Source organism: Tinamus guttatus, unplaced genomic scaffold, assembly GCF_059628265.1.
Source record: "Tinamus guttatus ecotype Peru unplaced genomic scaffold, ASM5962826v1 Tinamus_guttatus_pri_ptg000628l, whole genome shotgun sequence".
Lineage (NCBI taxonomy): Eukaryota > Metazoa > Chordata > Aves > Tinamiformes > Tinamidae > Tinamus > Tinamus guttatus.
Genome location: NW_028289162.1, coordinates 182,092 through 199,553, shown reverse-complemented (window position 1 = coordinate 199,553; position 17,462 = coordinate 182,092). Strand labels below are relative to the sequence as shown.

The 17,462-nt window shown below is 49.8% G+C and overlaps 1 protein-coding gene across 1 annotated transcript; it reads right to left on the bottom strand.

Annotated features, from left to right (window-relative positions):
* Positions 1–1,719: 1,719 nt before the first annotated feature.
* On the bottom strand, positions 1,720–15,152 carry FBXO21 (F-box protein 21). The gene is made up of 12 exons (XM_088535265.1): positions 14,959–15,152; positions 13,414–13,549; positions 12,377–12,471; positions 10,196–10,317; positions 9,649–9,795; positions 8,969–9,102; positions 8,593–8,729; positions 7,760–7,936; positions 6,825–6,957; positions 5,432–5,622; positions 4,316–4,473; positions 1,720–1,950 (listed from the first exon to the last, which is right to left on the bottom strand). Exons 1-12 carry the CDS (start codon positions 15,150–15,152, stop codon positions 1,772–1,774), a joined length of 1,803 nt encoding a protein of 600 aa, XP_088391391.1. The 3' UTR covers positions 1,720–1,771.
* Positions 15,153–17,462: the final 2,310 nt, after the last annotated feature.

Here is a 17,462-nt window from a genome sequence, read left to right as displayed (position 1 = left end):
GGTAAACCTTGCCCAGCTGCTGCCCCGGGCCCTGTCCCGGCCTGGCACACGCTGCGCAAGAAGGCCCTTGTGCTCAGGAGGAAGCAGAGCTCGAGAGCGCGCCCTGCGCCGAGGGGACATATGGCCTGCGGCAGCCACGCAGCCAGTGCCACCAAGGCTGAGGGTGAGAGCAGAGGCCCCAGCTCTGCTCCTCTGCGCCTACCCTCTGCCCCGAGGATAAATACTGTGATCCAGCAGCCTCATTCCTTGCCTTAACTCCCACTTAGGAATCATTTGGAATATGCTTCAAGAGTCTACTCTGGTCATTGAAACAAGAGGGATGGATTTTGTTGGAGATGCTGCCCAGTACTTCCCTACCTTGCTTTCACTTGGATCCATTCTAGCTTTCCCTCCTCGCCCTCCCACATCCGTTTCAGCCTGGACTTCTCCAAAGACTCTCGGGCACGACCACCTGCCCCGCTCCCTCCATCTCCTCAGGCACCCAATTCCCACGGGCTGCCCCTGCTGCTCGGGGAAGCTCTGAAAGGCCTCAGCTTTACAGCGCTACTGCTCCTGCTCACTCCGGGCTCCGTGTGGCAGGGGGACGGCGCACGGACAGGCGACACGCAGGGCTGGAGGGATCCACGAGCATCCCAGAGCCACCGGGCTCTGTGCCCAGCTGCCTCCTCCGGCTCCAGCTGCACTGCCCTGGGGCCTGGCTTCAGAGTCCACTGCTGGCCGGGCCTGCACCTCATCCTGGCCCAACACAGAGGAATCCCCTGGGTCCTGCTGGCCTTCGCGTGCCCTGGGCTGCAGGGCTCTCGTGCGGGCGCTCTGGAGTAGGTCAGCTCTGCCCAACCGGCGCAGGAGTCCGTTCTCCTGGCAGCAGAGGAGAAGGCCTCAAGCTGCAGGCTCAGAAGCTCTCGCACAGCTGCTTTGGCTCCTTCCGAGGCTGGGTGCACAGCCACCATCCCGCTGCATTGATACTGATGGATCAGGGACCGCAGTGACGGGAAGCTCCCCACAGGCCGAGGCACCGCGCTGGCACTGCCCTCAGAGCTGCCACCAGACACTGCGACGCTGCGCGGAGACGCCCTGGGGCACCTGCAGCTCCTGCCGCACACGGGCATGTCACGGGCAGACCAAAGAACAAGGGTCACAACGCGGGTCACAACACGGGCTGGGAGCAACTCTTCTGACGAGGAGCGCTGGGGCAACCCATCACCGGGACGTCAGCGGTACCAACCAAGGGGGTCCTACTGCTGCCAGGGCCCCTAAGGACGCTCAGAGTCAGGATGGCAGCTTTGTGAACGGTCACACCACAGAGAAGCAAGATCTGAGCAAAAATTCAGACTGGAGAAGACAACAGGGAAATGTTAAGAGATTTTAAAATGACCACTGGCGTGAGACAGACAAGAAACAACACTGCAAGGAGAAGCAAATTCCTCCTTGGAAAGAGGAGATTCTTCCTTATGCTGCAGCATTGACGGTCTAGGCAAGACAACCACAGGACAAAGAGTATGTGCAAACCTTCCCTGAAGGGCGCCGTGCTCCCCAGCACGACTGTCCCTGCAAGGTCCCTGTGCCTGGCCTCAGCTACCAGCACATCCTGGTGCCCCGGGCTCAGGCGGGCGACAGCAAGGGCAGACGCGGGAGCACCGGTGCCAAAGGGCAGAGCGGGTCCCGGCACGTTAGGCCTGAGGATTGTCGCCGAACTCGCCTCCCAGGCGACGCTTGCCAAGAGGATAAAGCTCCATTCCAGCTGCTTCTGCTCTCGCAACGTCCTTCTCACTCACTCCTTGCCTGAACTGTAGATCTTCTGAACTGTGGCACGTGTGAGCTCCAAATCCTCCGGGTACCGAATTTCTAGCTCGGCGTTTGGTAGGTAGTGAACGCCGGTGAACTCGGAAAAATAACGGCCGATGTCAGGATGAGGGATCTCCCGAGGCTCAGAGATATATTCCAGTTTCTCTGTCAGGAAAGAGAAGAGCTATCACTACACGAAACGCCCTGCTGCAAGATGATAAATCCTGTGCTCCGCAAGCCCTGGCTCTCAGAGCTCCAGAAATGCCCCCTCGGACCCGTGAGCACAACCACCCCCAGCCCAGGCACGACTGGTGCCGGCGGGCGCTGGCGGCAGGGACACGAGCAGCGTCTCGCGCTCACAACAGCCCTTCCTGCCCGGCACGGGGCTACGGCCGGACCCCACCTGCTCTCACTCGGCCGCGCATCGGTCTTGGCATTTTTATTTATTTTATTTTATTTCTTTCTCTGGGCACTGAGTAGCCCAGAGACACGAGAGCGTCGCAGTGGGGACACAGCCCGATGCTCCTGTCACTCCCAGCTGGGAAAAACTGCAGCATTGAGCTCTGATCCCCCAGTCCTACAGGGGATCAATTCCAAGCAGAGACCTTTCTCCAATGCTCCAGGTGCTGCCAACGGCACAAAGCTGGGAGTGCCTTGTCCCTTTAGACCACCAGCGTGGATTTTAGGCATGCCTCACACAGCCAAATCAACTTCTCTTAACCCAAACTTCTCCCACTAAGAGAAACTCCTTAAGAAGAGCAGCTTGGTCATTTCCCAGAGCAGTCCACCTTCTCCTCTGTGCAAGAAAGGTATCAACTGATAAAATGCAGCAGTTAAACAATGCTTAAAAACACCAGCGCTAAAAGCGAAGGTGACCCAGGAGCAAATCCCAAGGGCAAGTGCTCTGGAGCAGGCCCAACATGACGCCGTTTTCCCAGTGCACTGCCAGGAACGCAGGTAAACACCAAACCCGCCAAAGGCAAAGCCTGACCCCTCCACAAGGTAGGTGCAGGGACAAGAGGGAGCACGGAGAGCGGAATTCCAGGTGAACAGACGGGATTAGCTGCAGTTCAACCTATGAATTTACAGGAAAGACTCAAGACACCAAGCACAGTCCCTTGGCATTACTTCTGAGCTGCTTAGCTAAAGCTCTGCACACAGATTGAAGATTCCTCCAGTAAAAAAATAACATTCCCTCCCCAAAGCCTGTTACAAAGCACACAATTCCCAAATGACCTGAGTGTGTATTTAGGAGGAGATACTTAACAGACAGGGAGGTTTCAGTAAGCAAGGACAAAACTCTTATTTTTCCTCAAGAGATATCAAAACTCTCGAAGTCAAAGAGACGGCAGAGCCAGCCCACAGCTTGGCTAAAACATGCTGTACCCTGGAAGCAGCCAGCACTGCACTTGCCTCGAGACAATTGGGGATTAAAGGGAAAAAATAATAGAAGAAATCAGAACAGATGACTCAGCTGCAGAAGCACTTGTTGAAAATCATCCAATTTGTTTTCACTGCAGTGCACATGCTAATACCTCCGTGCATGACTTGTGTAAGACTGAGAAGGCAAAAGCTGTCTAGGATGAGCAATAAGGCTGAGCTGAGCAATATTCCGTGTCCCCACACTGTCTTTTTATACTGAGCAGAAGGCAAAGCTCAAGAGAACAAACAAACCTGCACACTTTACACCTCGGAAGACAGCAGTGGAGCCTCCTGTAAAGCCACGTCCTGCTCCCACGAGTGGACTGGGAAGTGCTAGGGAGCACCCTCTAGCGAAAGAACTCAAATGTGTTACTTATTTTTGTTCCCTCCAGCATTTCCTGCTTGAAAGTTTCTGCATTTTCTTCTCCACAGGCAGGAATGAGCACTAGATAGAAACGCTCTGCTGAGGATGGCAATTGTTTTCATTTGTTTTTAAACAGTGTCTTTCTTAAAAAAATGGGCAACAGAGATTTCTTCACCTAGTATTTGTGATGAGACATTTCCTTTTGTCCCTCTTGCTAGAGATGGCACTCAGAGCCCCGCTGCCCACACTCTCTGGGATGTCTCATGGTGCAGCCCTGACGAGGAAAGCCCACACACTCTCTCCTTAGACCCTGTTCTGAGGTTCTTCCCAAAGCACAACTAGTTTCACAGAAATTTCACAGATTTGGCCGAACCTGAATCGGGGCTTTTAAAAGCAGAAATCGTGCTATGGATATGATTGGCTTTTATGGCATAAGCCATGTATTTCTACACGAAGAGAGATTACACAAAAGCGGTCCTCAGCTTTCCTTCCCAGCAGTAACCATCTCCTTGAGAGCAAACAAAACAGGCCATTAGTTCAGGATCATTTTACTTTCTGCCTCAAAATAATCTTAACTTGCAGCTTATGCTTCAGACTTAAGAGAAGTGATCACTAAGGACCGCTTCCAGGGCACATCCCTTCTCCCTAGCACAGGTCGAATACTCGTCGCTTCAGAGCTAGCTGTGTTTCTGTGTTTCTGTATTCCTGCACAGACTGTGTGACACAGGAGCCTCCCCTGCTCACCTTGAGCAGCGTATCTGCAGGAGCCATCCTCCACCAGCACGTTGTAGAACGGCTGGTGAGGGCCGTGGGGAAGGCTGTGCACGTTCATGTTCCGGATCCATTCGTGCCCCATCATGCAGGTGGGATCCCAGCCGTAGATCACGCAGTTATAGCCATATCTAATTAAAAGAAAATACAACACAAAGGCCATGAAAACACCTGAGCCATCTCTTTTCCTCAGAGTCCTAGAGCACAAACAGGCTAGAAGCCTCCTGGAAGGCTGGCCACAAGATGAACAGGGGAAAACCAGTGCAAGAGAAGTGTGGGTTTCTCTCTGCATGCCTTGGGGAGAGGGGTGAATGGCTAGGAGTAAATGGGTAAATAGAACAAACAGCTGAGGACAAAAGAAAACCAGATTTGAGATGGGATATCAGCAGCCAGGAGAACAGAAAAAAGAAAGGGAGGGAACAAACCAGTCTTTCACGTTGTGCAAGTGCTTTTGTTCCCGTCACAAAGCCGTGGCAACCCCAATATCGAACTCCCAGGCACAAGGCCAGTGTTACTTCCACAACATTTAAGTGATTAATTGTAAGGTATCACGACTGTCACTGCTGACACCCTAAAATGTGCTCCAGATGGTCTCGTTGAGTCAGAGCGAGGCCAAGGTGTCGCAGTGCTGGCACGTCACCCCTGCAGAGCAGGACACGCAGGAACACGACAGCTCTGTGCAGTGGGGGAAGACGGCAGGGCTACCTTATGAGCCCTACCATGGCTCCCGAAGTCGCTCCTGCTCCAGCAGTCCTCTAGAAACCACAGCAGTTCGTTAACTGATTGATGATGCTTCCCGAGAGCTTTGTGCTGTGGAAATTCGACTTACGTGACACACGATGGCTCAGGTGAGTCACCTCACAAACCTCTCCACAAGCCAACAGCGGCCAGTGTGCTCCATCTCCCAAGAGACAGAGAGCTCTGCTCCCATTTTTCTAAGTGATATTCAACGCAGCTGCGTATGCCTGGCTTTTTCTTTTCCAGATACCTTCTTGGCAGATAAAATCACGTTTCATCAGTGTGAGAACAAACATCTTGCACTTGTTACAGTGCAGCCTGCTAGCACAGGGAAGGTCTGGAGGAGCTCACCTCTTGTGCTTCATGATGAGCCCCACAGAGAAGCAGACCTCTCTGTGCTTCTCGTCCGCTCGGAGCTTCACCTCGGGGCCCACCTCCTCCTTGCGCCGCTCGATGTGCTCCAGGGTGTGCTGGACCAGGTACCGCGCGGTCCCGTGTTGGGATGGGTCCAAAGCCTGAATGTGCTGCAGGATGTCCAGAACCTTCAGCAACCAGGACGAGATCACAGGTTCAGAAAAAGTCCCTGCACTTACAAGCAGGTACAGATATAGAAAGCCACTTGGGTCTAGGTGCCTGGGCCTAGAGGACAGCCACGTGGGAGCTCTCCACACAGCACTGTGGATCTCAGCTCCGGCTACACCGTCCCAAGGAGTTAGTTCTTCACACTTGCTCAGCCTGAAGTAGCTGCAGACAGTTCTCTTTTTTCAATTTGTAAAGCTCCCTGCTTCCCAGGAAGGTCACTGTTGAGTAAAGCAGCTCCCCAAAACTAAGCCATACAAATTAATCACGTCACATTCTGCAACCATAAGGCACGAAGAGACCGTTTCAAGGCTCCCAAGATGGTAAGAGCTATTGCTGGGCTCCCAAATTGCTGCCATGAAACAACTCCAGATAATTTTGCTGTTTCTCAGGACAAACAATTCAGCTGAAAAAATTTCCTCAACATTTCTGGGAGACAGTGGCAGAAGAAGCAGTAGCAAAGGAGAGGGAAGTGCAAATAAACTGCCTGGGCTGTGAAGCAAAGAACAAGAGATCGACGTCGCTTCTCAAGGTGTCTCAAGAACACCAACTTTTAAGCATTCACGAGACACCAAACAGCAGAACCAGAATACCAGGTGACCAACACCCTCTGGCACAGTGCCAGAGCACCAGGGCATGAGAGCTGCTGTAAAGTACAGCCAGTCTCTGCGTTAGAAAAATGTTGCTTTTTCCAGAACCATCACTGATTATGTAGCTAAGGCCTTCGAGAACAGCTCTGGTCCTGCTTGTAAAAGGTAATTTCTTATGAATTTTACACTCTTTTTCCCCGAGTCCAGCAAGAGCTCTACCACCACTACAGTCCCACCGTAAACCACCTCGAATGCTCTTGTATCTCACAGCTTTAGCTTGAGGTCCACAGCAGCAGCTTCAAGACAAACTGTCAGATCCAGACATTAAATCACAACTTATGACTCCGACTCAAGGCTGTTCTCAAGTCTCTCCTAGTGCAAGCAAGAATCATCCTCTTTCCCTGCTTCACAGAGCAGAAATCGATTCTCTGAAGTGTGATAACTCATTCTATTGCATTCATTACAGAAATAACTTGTGACAGACTATAACGTAAGCTGATGTAGTCTGAAAATCAATAACTGGTGTTAATAGTGCTTAGCCTATCAGCAAAACATACAGCCGACTGGTGAGGTACCTTTTCCGGCCAGATTCCCAGGTGGAAGTATAGTCTTGCCTGGAGCATTAGATGCTGCACGTTGTCCGGATACATGGCCAGGTACAGATCCAATGAGTCTCTCAGGAGCTGATAAGACTGATCAGTGCTTTCTCTGCCACCGAAAAAGAAACTCAGTTGTAAGGCTAGCACCCCAACCCCCCTCCCTAGTAGTCGAACATATAGAGAGCCACCAAAATGATGCTATATGGGATGCACATCCTATAGGAGTGACCCCAGGGATGACTACTGCTCATCATCTCCACCAGGAGAAATGCTACCCAGCTGTTAGCCCCAAGCCATCCTCTCACTCCCCTATCTGGTCAGAAAACCCTGTTCAGCTAATTCTCTCTTCAAGTCTTATGCTGATCTTTCTTTCAAATTTTGCTTTTTTCCCACCCCGCCCTTGCTTACCTACAACTAAAATAACTATTTTACTCTGCAATTTCAGCCTACAACTACTCCAAAGAGTGATTAAGAGGTGAATTTTTATCTGGAAAAAATAAACAAATAAAACAAACCATCACCCCCGCCAAAAACCCAACAATGGTCCCTTTGAAATTGTTCATCCAAGCACACCTGATCGTAACGAAGGGCTCTGCACTCAGGGGGACACTAGATGGTCCTTTACAGTTCTTACCAACCTCTCGCATAGAAAAAGTCATCTGTTTATTTTTCCCAAAGGAAACTAGCGTTACTAAATATCCCCACTTCTGCACAATACTGCTGCAGGCGATTACGAGCAGCTAAGCACTGCAACCCAGTGTTCACAGTTCTCAAGAGATTTATTTGGCATGACCGATATACTATTAAAGCACTCAAATATTGTTAGGAACCAGCACGGGCTTTGCAGACAGTGTATTTTGGGTTCCTCTTCACAGGCTTTCCAGGCCAGATGCTTTTCAGGTCGAACTCACCGCTTGCCGAGGTTTAGGAGATTCCCCACCATGCGCTGCAGCACCTCCTTGGAAGTCACCACTCCATAGAACTCCTCTGCCACGTGGTGCCCGATGAGGTACTCGCACTCCTTCACTGTCAGCTGCTTCCCCTTGCCAAAGGCATCGATGTAGGTGTAGTCAAAAATATCTGTGCTCCTAACAAAACACCGAGGAAGAGGCACCGTGATGAGGGGTTCCCCTTGGTAAAGCAGGATTCTCTGCTTCTGCTCTTGGGACAACACAGAGCAGTTAAATGCACTTCTTCATCATGCTTTCAGGTTTGCTGCATTTATTGCTAAACAAAATTACACAGATGGGTTGGAGCCCACGTCTACGGTATCTGAAGTACAGCCTCAAAAGGGGCAGACAAAGGCTAAATCGTTACTCCCAATTAGACTGATGTCTTCACAAAATGGAGATCTCTAAATTAAATCGAGATCAGGTCAGAGATTTCTTGCACTGGCTCAGAGGACTGAGTGAGTGCACAGCACAACAGCAACGACCTCTAGCAAACGTTCTGTATAAAAGGTTCAAGGAAATCAACACCCTTCTTCTTTCAGTTTTTCATAATTTTATTCCATAGGAAAAACATTGCCACACGGTTACTGTTATTTCCCTCAGAAAATCTGTTACAGATCGTTATCAGCAGAGGTGAGTTCTGGGAGAACTTCAGAGGTTTGCTCTTTTCTTCAGCACCGCTTATAACTGCGGATTAAAAATAATTCAACATTCTGGCAGAGGTACCGAGCTGTAAACGATTTCTGGCTTTTACTCGTGTGGACACAACTTCTGAACCTTAGTGGATCACTCACCCCTCCTTCCCTTGACACCATCGCAGCAGAAAATGGCTGGGGAAGTTGACTGGTTCAAGTTTGACTCCCAGCTGCCTGGCAATTGTTAAATAAAGCACGGACAGACTGATGGGAATTCCTGTCCTGCGAATCAAAACCTGGGGGGAAATCAAGAAAAAAAAAGATCATGAAAAAGCAAGGTCTGATTTCACAAATACAGGACGTGGAAACACAAGGATTGACAGAACATGCATTAAATGATGAAGTCATACTGAGTTTACAGCAAATTATTCTCTTGAGAGAAAACTACTTGCCTGACTGCATTTAGACATAAAGTCGCCAACAATCAAACACCTCAGGGCTGCAGCCTGCTATTGTTTTCCTAACACACACATACCTGGTGAATGTAGGAGTTCAGGGAGTTATAGTAATCCAGCTCATTTCCTTTATATTTAAGCTGCTCATAGAGGACACAATTCATAGCATCAAGCACCTGCTGCTGAAGCTCCACTTCTGGAACCAAGACGTCGTCTAAGAAAGACACACGGAGCATTAAAGACTGAGAAAACAAGCGCATAAAGCCTTCCTGATGCACCAAGCCTCACACCACGAATCACGCGGACCGAGGTGCATTTCCACTGCTCAAAAGTCCCAGGTTGGCCACCCCAGACATCCACAGCTGCAGCCAGGCATCTGTTCTCTCCTTGAGAGTAGAGAATGCTTTTGCAAAGCAAGGAGCAGGAGGCTGCCTGACTTTTGCAGATCTTCACACACACATCTTTTCTACTGCTGCTAACTTCCTAAGACCTGCAGAAAGGAAGAGGTTACCCCATAGACCTCTCTGGCTACGTATCAGGATGGCTTAAGACTTTGGAGGCAAACGAACATTGCCCCAAACTTCTCATTTGTCACCAAAGAGATGAACACACAGCACAACAGTTACCTGCACAACAGTTAAGCAAGTGGCAGACTGCTTTTGCAAGGGGATTAGGGACACTAACTGTTCTGCTAATGGCCAAGCTGGGTGTGCAGAGCCCCGCGGAGCGCCCTGCGCCGAGGCAGGGTCGGGCTCAGTACCTGTCCCGGGAGCCAGGCTGGGGTGCCGGGGGTGTCTTGTCCGCAGGACGTGGCGCACTTTATCCGCGATGTCGTCCACCTGCACCTGGACGCTTTCTAAGCAGATGTCTGAGAGAGGGTTGCAGTACTGGTCAACTAAAACAGCCCCTGGAAAAAACAAACCGCACGAGAAAGAGGAGTTCAGGCCTTCCTCCGCTTGGTTTTTATCTACCCTAAACTGCAGCTCTGCGGCAAAGAATGATGAGCAAATGCTGCAGAACAGAGCAGCTTTCCTTTTTAGCTTGTATATTATGTGTAAGACACACCCAATACATAAAAGCAAATAACCTCCAACTAAAATGCAGCAATTTCACTTCGGAAAGCGTATGCTTCATCTCAGGGTTTTCGATACTACAGGTGTAACATGTTCTTCTTCTGTAACCACCTCAGAATTCTCCTCTCCACTATTTTGTAAGTAATAGAGCTACACTTCAGCTGGCCGAGTGCAACAGTGACAAAAAGCTGTCATTAAGTGTTCTTCATGGGTTTTCTACCAGAAAAAACTCACCCTCCAAAAATGACTGTCGATCAGGAGGACGCTGAAGATACTCCTTCAGATTTTTTAATATATTTTGTTGCCGTAGGAAGTATAGGATTTTCTTTGCATAGTACTTCCAGGTGAGACCTTTCCTGCATATTTAAGTACAAAAGGTATTGCTATAAATGAGCACTCTAAGGGGGAATATTTGGTTTAACTTTTCCAGTGAATACAAGCATACAATTTAGACTACTGTTTTTCTACATAAGACTAACTGCTATGTTAAGAGCAAACTCATCGTTAAAATAAACATTCCTTAAGATATCTACAAAATATTGCTTCTGCCATCTCCAGTTTTCATCCTCTTACTAATATAACTTTTTGAGAAGACACAGTCTCATGGGAGACAGCACAGATCCCCACTAAACCAGCTCAGGAGTATCTGATTAAAATCCCATATTTTATTCATAAAACATTATCTTCTGACTCTGGATCACTCCTGAACACAGTCTGAAAATACCCTCTGACAGTTAAATCAATGAGAATATAGATCCAATGTTATTCAAAAGAAGGAAAAAAAAAGCCCCAGAGCAGAAATCCTGCTATTCTGAAAAGCCATTAAGAGATCAACAGTTGCTTGCAGATGATGCAGTCCCAAGCCTTAGAGCTGCTAATTAACAGGCAATGGCAGAGGGGCCAGGAGCGAGCTGCAGGGCTGGCTGCCACACAGGTAGCGTTTGAGGAGACCCCCCAAAACATGTCAGACCAGCGTAGAGACATTCCTGGCCCTTCGTAATGTGTTATCCCATGCCTCACACAAACCTTTACACCAAATAGCCAGGAATGACACCAAAATGGAGTGTTACACAGGTTCTGAGGCACCACTATTGCCATGCCTTTAAAAAGTCCAATTTACTTCTTCAGATACATCTCTCTTCCCCTGTTTGCCTTTCCTCTGCTCCAAACTGTGGGTCAGATCAGTCTTCCCCATCCTGCTAGACAGGAAAACAATCAAACCTCATAGTGTTTTATGCTCTTCCAATAAATTGGGATGTTCAATAGGGACAACTGCTTTATTTGGATACTTCCAGGGAAATGATTTAGCCTAATGCTCCTGAATGGTAATGACTACAGCCTAATCAGGGTGTAATTAGCATCAATTCTGCTTTATGGGTAGGCATTTGGCTAGCACGAAGGCTCAAAAGCTTTTTAACCAGTTGTCAAATGAGAGATGTTTAATCCCAGTTTAAATAGAGAATTCACAGAATGGATGTGAAAAACGCAAAAATGAGATGATTGTCATTCCAGTTGATGTCTTTTCAGGCTCTGCTAACAGCCCCTTTAATCAAGGCTATTAGACTCCATTAAGAGCCATCTATTGCTGCTTTATATCACAGTGAAAGCAGCCTGGTTTGCATGCTACCAACAGGAGAAAATAAACCTTCAAATGAACCCATGACTTGTACTGCTCAGGGTTAACCATGGTAAAAACCAAGGTGGAAGAGAACCAGGAATTTTACTTATCTCCTTGGCATTACACCTATCTGAATAATTTATGGAAGTGCAAATTTTGCAGTGGCTCAATTAAACTCCCGTTTATTTTGTGATAAAAATTGTACCAACTTACTACAGCTAAGAAAAACAAGAGGAGAAGAAGGAAAAAAAAAAAAGGCTGGGATACAGGGATTTATCATGGCAATACTGACTGAAGGATTCCTGCTCTCTCTCCTGTGCTCCTGCAGCAAGTCACCCCTTCAGTTATGCCAACGTAACTGTCTCTGGGAACACACTGTAAATCAGTTCCACACACTGATGCGAGTAAAATGTAACCAAAAAAAAAAATCAACAAATCCCCATCCCAGGAGTTCCTTAAGATAGTGGCTACTGCAGAGCAGAGGGCACAGGGAACACGTGCTGAGAGACCTCGTGCACTTGCAAGGAAACAAGCAGGCAGAAGACAGCAACCCAAAGCTAGAGAATCTCTTTCTTGTAGACAATTTTACATGGTTTCTTCTGGGAATATTGAATCTGTTCTGAAACTAAACATACAGCAATGCCTCTGAGCCTCAGTAAGCTTGGGTATATTTGTTTAGAAGAATGACAAAAAATCTTAGAAGTTGAAGCCAGGTATTTACCACAGTAGAATTTTCCTTCAACTTGACAGAGGATGGAGATCCTTTCCACTATAAAATCCCTCTCACTTTTTCTCACCTTCCTTCCATGTTGAGGATACACATCAGCTCATCCTCAAAGAAATGACTTGGACACCCGAGAGACTCAATGTCACTGAATCCATCGCAGGGGACCTGTCAAACCACACACCAACTTACAAATAGCACAAGAGATTCTTCTCTAAATAACAGTTTCATTTAAAATCTCAAAACCAATTTTCTATGGCATTTAAATACATAAATATATTTATGATCTTCAGAATATCCAGCCCACCATGGGCTGTACTCTGTGAATCTATTTCGGGCATCCTTCGAGGGACCCAGGAGCAGCCTCCAATGACATGAGAGCTACCAGAGCAGTCAGTGTTCCCACAGAGATGCCTGGGCCAGCCCAGGAGTGCTGACTCTGAAAGCAATTTTAAGGTAGAATTAACTTTTGCCTGCAGGCAACTGAACATCTACCTACCCTCCCTGGTTGAGCAGATTGCTACTGGAAGGAGCCCCTAACTGACCCATATTGTACAACTACCTGAAACGCACAACTTGGCAAACAGAGATAACAGTTGTCCTGCATGCAAAATAAGGGATGAAATGTTTGCCTTTTTTACACTGAACGCAAAAATATCTTGGTGCTGTGGTTAGGTAAAGATTTTAAACAACGTACTTTCCAATTCAGTGCAATTATTGTGCCTTGGATCTATTTTGCCAAGTCACAGCAGAGCAAACCCTTGCACAAGGCCCACAGCGAGATAAAACTGATGGGCTGCGGATGCAAAACCAAACCTCAGAGTTTGCTGAGTTCTGAGAGGCAGGTCTGAGCGTGAGGCAAAGGGCAGAGAGCCCCAAGACCGCCAGAAACAGCCGAGCACTACATGCGGAGCGCAGTCTGGACTCAGCTGCTGCCTTGCATTTTGGACTCTTTCTTCCATTTTGGCTGATAGTCTAGCACTCTCACTAAGAATTTTCTGATTGAATAGCTGAAAAGCTTGGGAGAAAAAAAAATAAAGGAAGACAAACTATAAAAAGTACTAAACACAAATAGCTGCGGTATCACAAACATACAAAGAAAATTCTTACGTGTTCAGAAAAGAACCTTTTGGAGAACGAAGCTACAATCCTCTGGGCTTCCAATCCAGCCCGGTGCCGCGCTTTGTATTCTTCAAGCCAGCTAACCCCGTCTGCTTGGCTGTAGTATTTCAGTAACGATGGCCACCTATGCAGAAATAGAGAGGAAGAGGTTCACGGGTTAACGCTCCAGAACATCCAGAACTGGGAAACATTCCTTACTTAACTGTGCAACTTGAGTAGCTAAGGCAATGTACACTTTGTAATGCAATTTAATAAATTGACTGATTGACTGACTCAAACATCAAAGCCTAAATCCAACTTGATCTCCTCTGATTTTTTTCTGGTTATTTAAAAATAATCTCTTCCGCTGCTTGTCAACAGCAAACATTAACAGGAAACCTCTGAAAGATTTGCATTCCAGGCCTTTTAAAGAAGAAATATCCTAAGCACTTTTGGGATTTCCTCTAAAGCTTCATAACAATAAACACAGGCATCACATCTATAAAAAAAGATGCAGTTTCATAACAATAATAAAAAGAAAAAAAAAAAAAAGGATTGCCAAAAGATGAATTGCTTTTGAGCTAACTTGTCATCTACCAGAGCGAGAATTCATTGTCCTAAGCTCTTCCTACTACATTATGGGTCTAATTAAAAGGCTGCACAAAATAGATCTCCCTCTAATATGCTTGCTGGTGGCAACATCTACTGGAGAAAAACAGAAATCTGAAATCAAATCACGGCAACTAAGTGCTTTTGCAGTTCATTTTTAATGTATGATATTTAAAAATCCTCTCGTGTAAGAGAAAGCTGTGCTTGCTTCTCTGACTCTGGAAGCCCAAAGCGAAAACTGATCTTATAGCTTACTAAGTAGTGCTTCGAGGTAGGTGAGCTGAAAACCTATTCTCAGGAGGAGCTTGGGTGCCATCAGTAGCAGCAGTTTTCCTAATAACGTGGCATCACTATTGCATGTGTTCTTGTAAGAAAAACACAATATAAAATTTATTATCAACTGACCATGCTGTGTGCAGTCACATCCATCCACACATGGAAGTTATTTTATTAACAGCGGAGGACACGAACACCCCACAGTTATGTAATAATGTCAGAAACAAACCAAATAACTCTGCATTACGCAGCCACCTCGCTCCTGAGGGCTCCCTAGCCAGGGATCAATCAGGGAAACGCAGCTGCGTCGCAGGAACAGCTGCAACCCTTTATTTTAGGATAAGAGCGATTTCCCGGGTAGAAATCGCACTGGACATGCCGGCGGGACAAGACATGGTCGCCGGGGCAGGAGCGCAGCCAGGAGCATGAGGCCGCTGCCGGGACCCTGCCCGCGGGGCGCGGTGGCACCGCAGCCCGGCCGCGCTCGCTGCCCCCGGCCCAGCGCGCCGCTTCCCGGAGCCGCCAGGCCGCCGTGGCCGTGGGCGGCCGGCGGCGGCAGAAGCGGCCCTGCGGGCTCCCCGCGGGGAGGCGGAGGCCCCGCCGCGCGCTCGGCGGGCCCCGCGGCGCCCCCCGAGGCCCGGGCGGGCCGCTCGCCACGGCGGGGCCCACCTGAGGCGGAAGCGCTCCCGCCACACCTTGCCGTGCGGCGGGCAGGCATCGCGCAGGCGGCGGCAGGTGCAGGAGACGCGCGCGATGTCGGCAGCGCCCAGCACGCCGCAGCACAGGATCAGCTCCAGCAGCTCTCCCGGCAGCTCCGTGAGGCGCGGCGGGCCCGGCCCGGCCGCAGCCCGGGCCGCCGCCATCTTGCGTGTTTACCTGCGCGCCGGCCCGCCCCGCGCCGCTGCGGCGGCGCCCGCCATTTCCCGCCCCGCCGCGGAGCGCCCGCCCAGCGCCGCCTCCGCGCGCGGCGGGGCCGGGGCCGGGGCCGGGGCCGGGGCCGGGGCCGGGGCCGGGGCGCGTCTGCGGAGCCGCCGTCAGTACCCGCGGCGGGGGTGGGAAACGCGGCTCGTCCTGGCGAGGGGCTGCGCCGAGGCGGGAGACGCCCTGTGGCGGGAGGGCTGGTGGGAGCGGGGCTGGGGCTCTCTGCGCCGCGCCGGCCGGGCAGGCAGGAACCTCCGCCGGAGCGAGCAGCACCTCTGGGGTGTCCCCCGAGCGAGCAAAGCCTCTGGGGTGTCCCATGAGGTAGCACCGTGTCGTAGGTGACCACTGAGGTAGCACCACGTCTGTGGTGACTGCTGAGGTGGCGCCACCTCCACATCTGAGGTGGCATCACCTCCATATCTGAGGTGACCCCTGAGGTAGCACCTCTGGCGCATCTGGGGTGATCACTGAGGTAGCACCGTGTCTGGGTGACACCTGACGTAGCACTACCACCATGTCTGAGGTCAGACCTCAGCAAGCACCTCTGCTGTGTCCTGGGCGACAGCGCTGCCACCTTGGAGCTGGAGGTGGCCTGAGAGCTGGTGGCCACGTTGCCCTCAGCCCAGGCTGGCCCTGCAGGACGCAGCCCCGAGGGCGGCTGGCGCAGCCCGGTCCCTGCTGCCAGCGTGGTTGCCAGCGGGGCCCTGGCTTGCAGCTGGCCCTGCTCCTCGCAGGACAGGTAGGGTTGGCTAGCGTAGACACAGCGCTGAGTTAAACCCAGGTTTGTGCATGTCTCTCCCTGGAGGCCAGGTCTGCGCTTGGTCACATCCACGGCCATCTGTCCTGCTCTGCACAACCTCCCTGTGCCCATAGTCCCATTCCGCCAGCCACCTGCAGCTCAAGTCACACAACATCACAACAAAGTGTTTTTTCTTGCAGATAAATAGACCTCCCCAACCAATGGCACCATCCTGCCTTTTTATTTATTAAAGCTCAGTCAGACAAACGGAGTAAGGCCAAGACATCAGAGACGCTGCTCAGCATCGAGAGCCCAGAGAGAAGGGACGAGCGGAGTCCACTAGGTTTTAGTTCACTTTTTTATTTTGACCGTAATGCAAACAGGCATAAGTATTTTATTTCATAAAATCAGAAGATCGGAACTATACAGAAAGAGGTGCATGCTTCAGAACAACGTGGGTATCTTGCAAACAGAGCCAGAGTCAGTCCAAGAGAGGGGCTGGAGTACATTGTACGAATGGCAGAGGTTTTAGCAGCATTGAGAGCTCAGAGGTAGGGGAAAACCATGTTTCTGACCGCTTAAAGCACTGGTGTGGTCAAATCCAACTCCTGCTCATTCCTGCTCCCTCTGTTGTCACCTCTTCGCTCCTCAAGAAACCTACCTTGGAATCACAATAAAAGTTACAAAATAAACTACCCCCTACGAATGGACTGGTCTTACGGGATGCAAAATGGGAGTAGAGTCAATGTGCCAGTGACGGCATCGTTTTACACCCAAATGAAGGCACGGTGACATGAGGAGGTGCTGAGAGGAGGGAGGAAGGAGCAGGAGTACCAGAGAGCAGGGAGACGCCGGAGTCCCACCTAGCAGAGCTGAGCTTACCCACATGGGAGCTTTCCGAAAAACCTCGAGGGCAGGAGGTTTGGGAGGTGCCTGCCCCAAAGCTGCCACCGTTTGTCACCTCCGCACTGCTGCTCTTCGGGAAAACGGCCACCAGGAGCAAACCACCCAACCAGCCTTCAAGACTTGGGCGTTTCCAAGGCGTCTAAGGGAATAAAGGGAGTAAATCGCTGTTCCTGTTACGAAAATTGGCACTGAATATCAGATTCCCTGGGCAGCTGGCAGTGCTACTACTGTTTCTAACGACATGCAACTAGCAAGCAATGAGTCCTGGCTGAGCGTCATCCTATTCCGCTCATCTGCTACCTGGGGAATCACGGAAAACCGAGGCAAGCTCCGGGTGTTGCTGCGGACCAGGCAAATGAACCACTGATATTCACAAGCTCCTTTTTAGCAAACAGAGCCCAGGGTTTCTGAAGGCATCTCAGGACAGCAGAGCACACTGAGCCTTGGGAGTACTGGACATTTGGCTGTTTTGTAGATTCCTGGAAAAGCGGATTTTTTTATTTTTTTGCATTGAATTTCATTGGCTATGAAGCCGTCACTTCAATGCTGTTTGCAGACAGCCTGATGAGTGCTCTAAAGCACATTTTGTTAAGACATGATTCCGTAT

Excerpts from the sequence above, each read along its gene's own strand:
- FBXO21 (XM_088535265.1), bottom strand. The coding sequence starts at position 15,152 with ATGGCGGCGGCCCGGGCTGCGGCCGGGCCGGGCCCGCCGCGCCTCACG. Across the intron at positions 13,550-14,958 it reads CGGGAGCGCTTCCGCCTCAG|GTGGCCATCGTTACTGAAAT; the intron begins GTGGGCCCCGCC and ends ATTTCTGCATAG. Across the intron at positions 8,730-8,968 it reads TGAACTCCTACATTCACCAG|GTTTTGATTCGCAGGACAGG; the intron begins GTATGTGTGTGT and ends ATTTCCCCCCAG.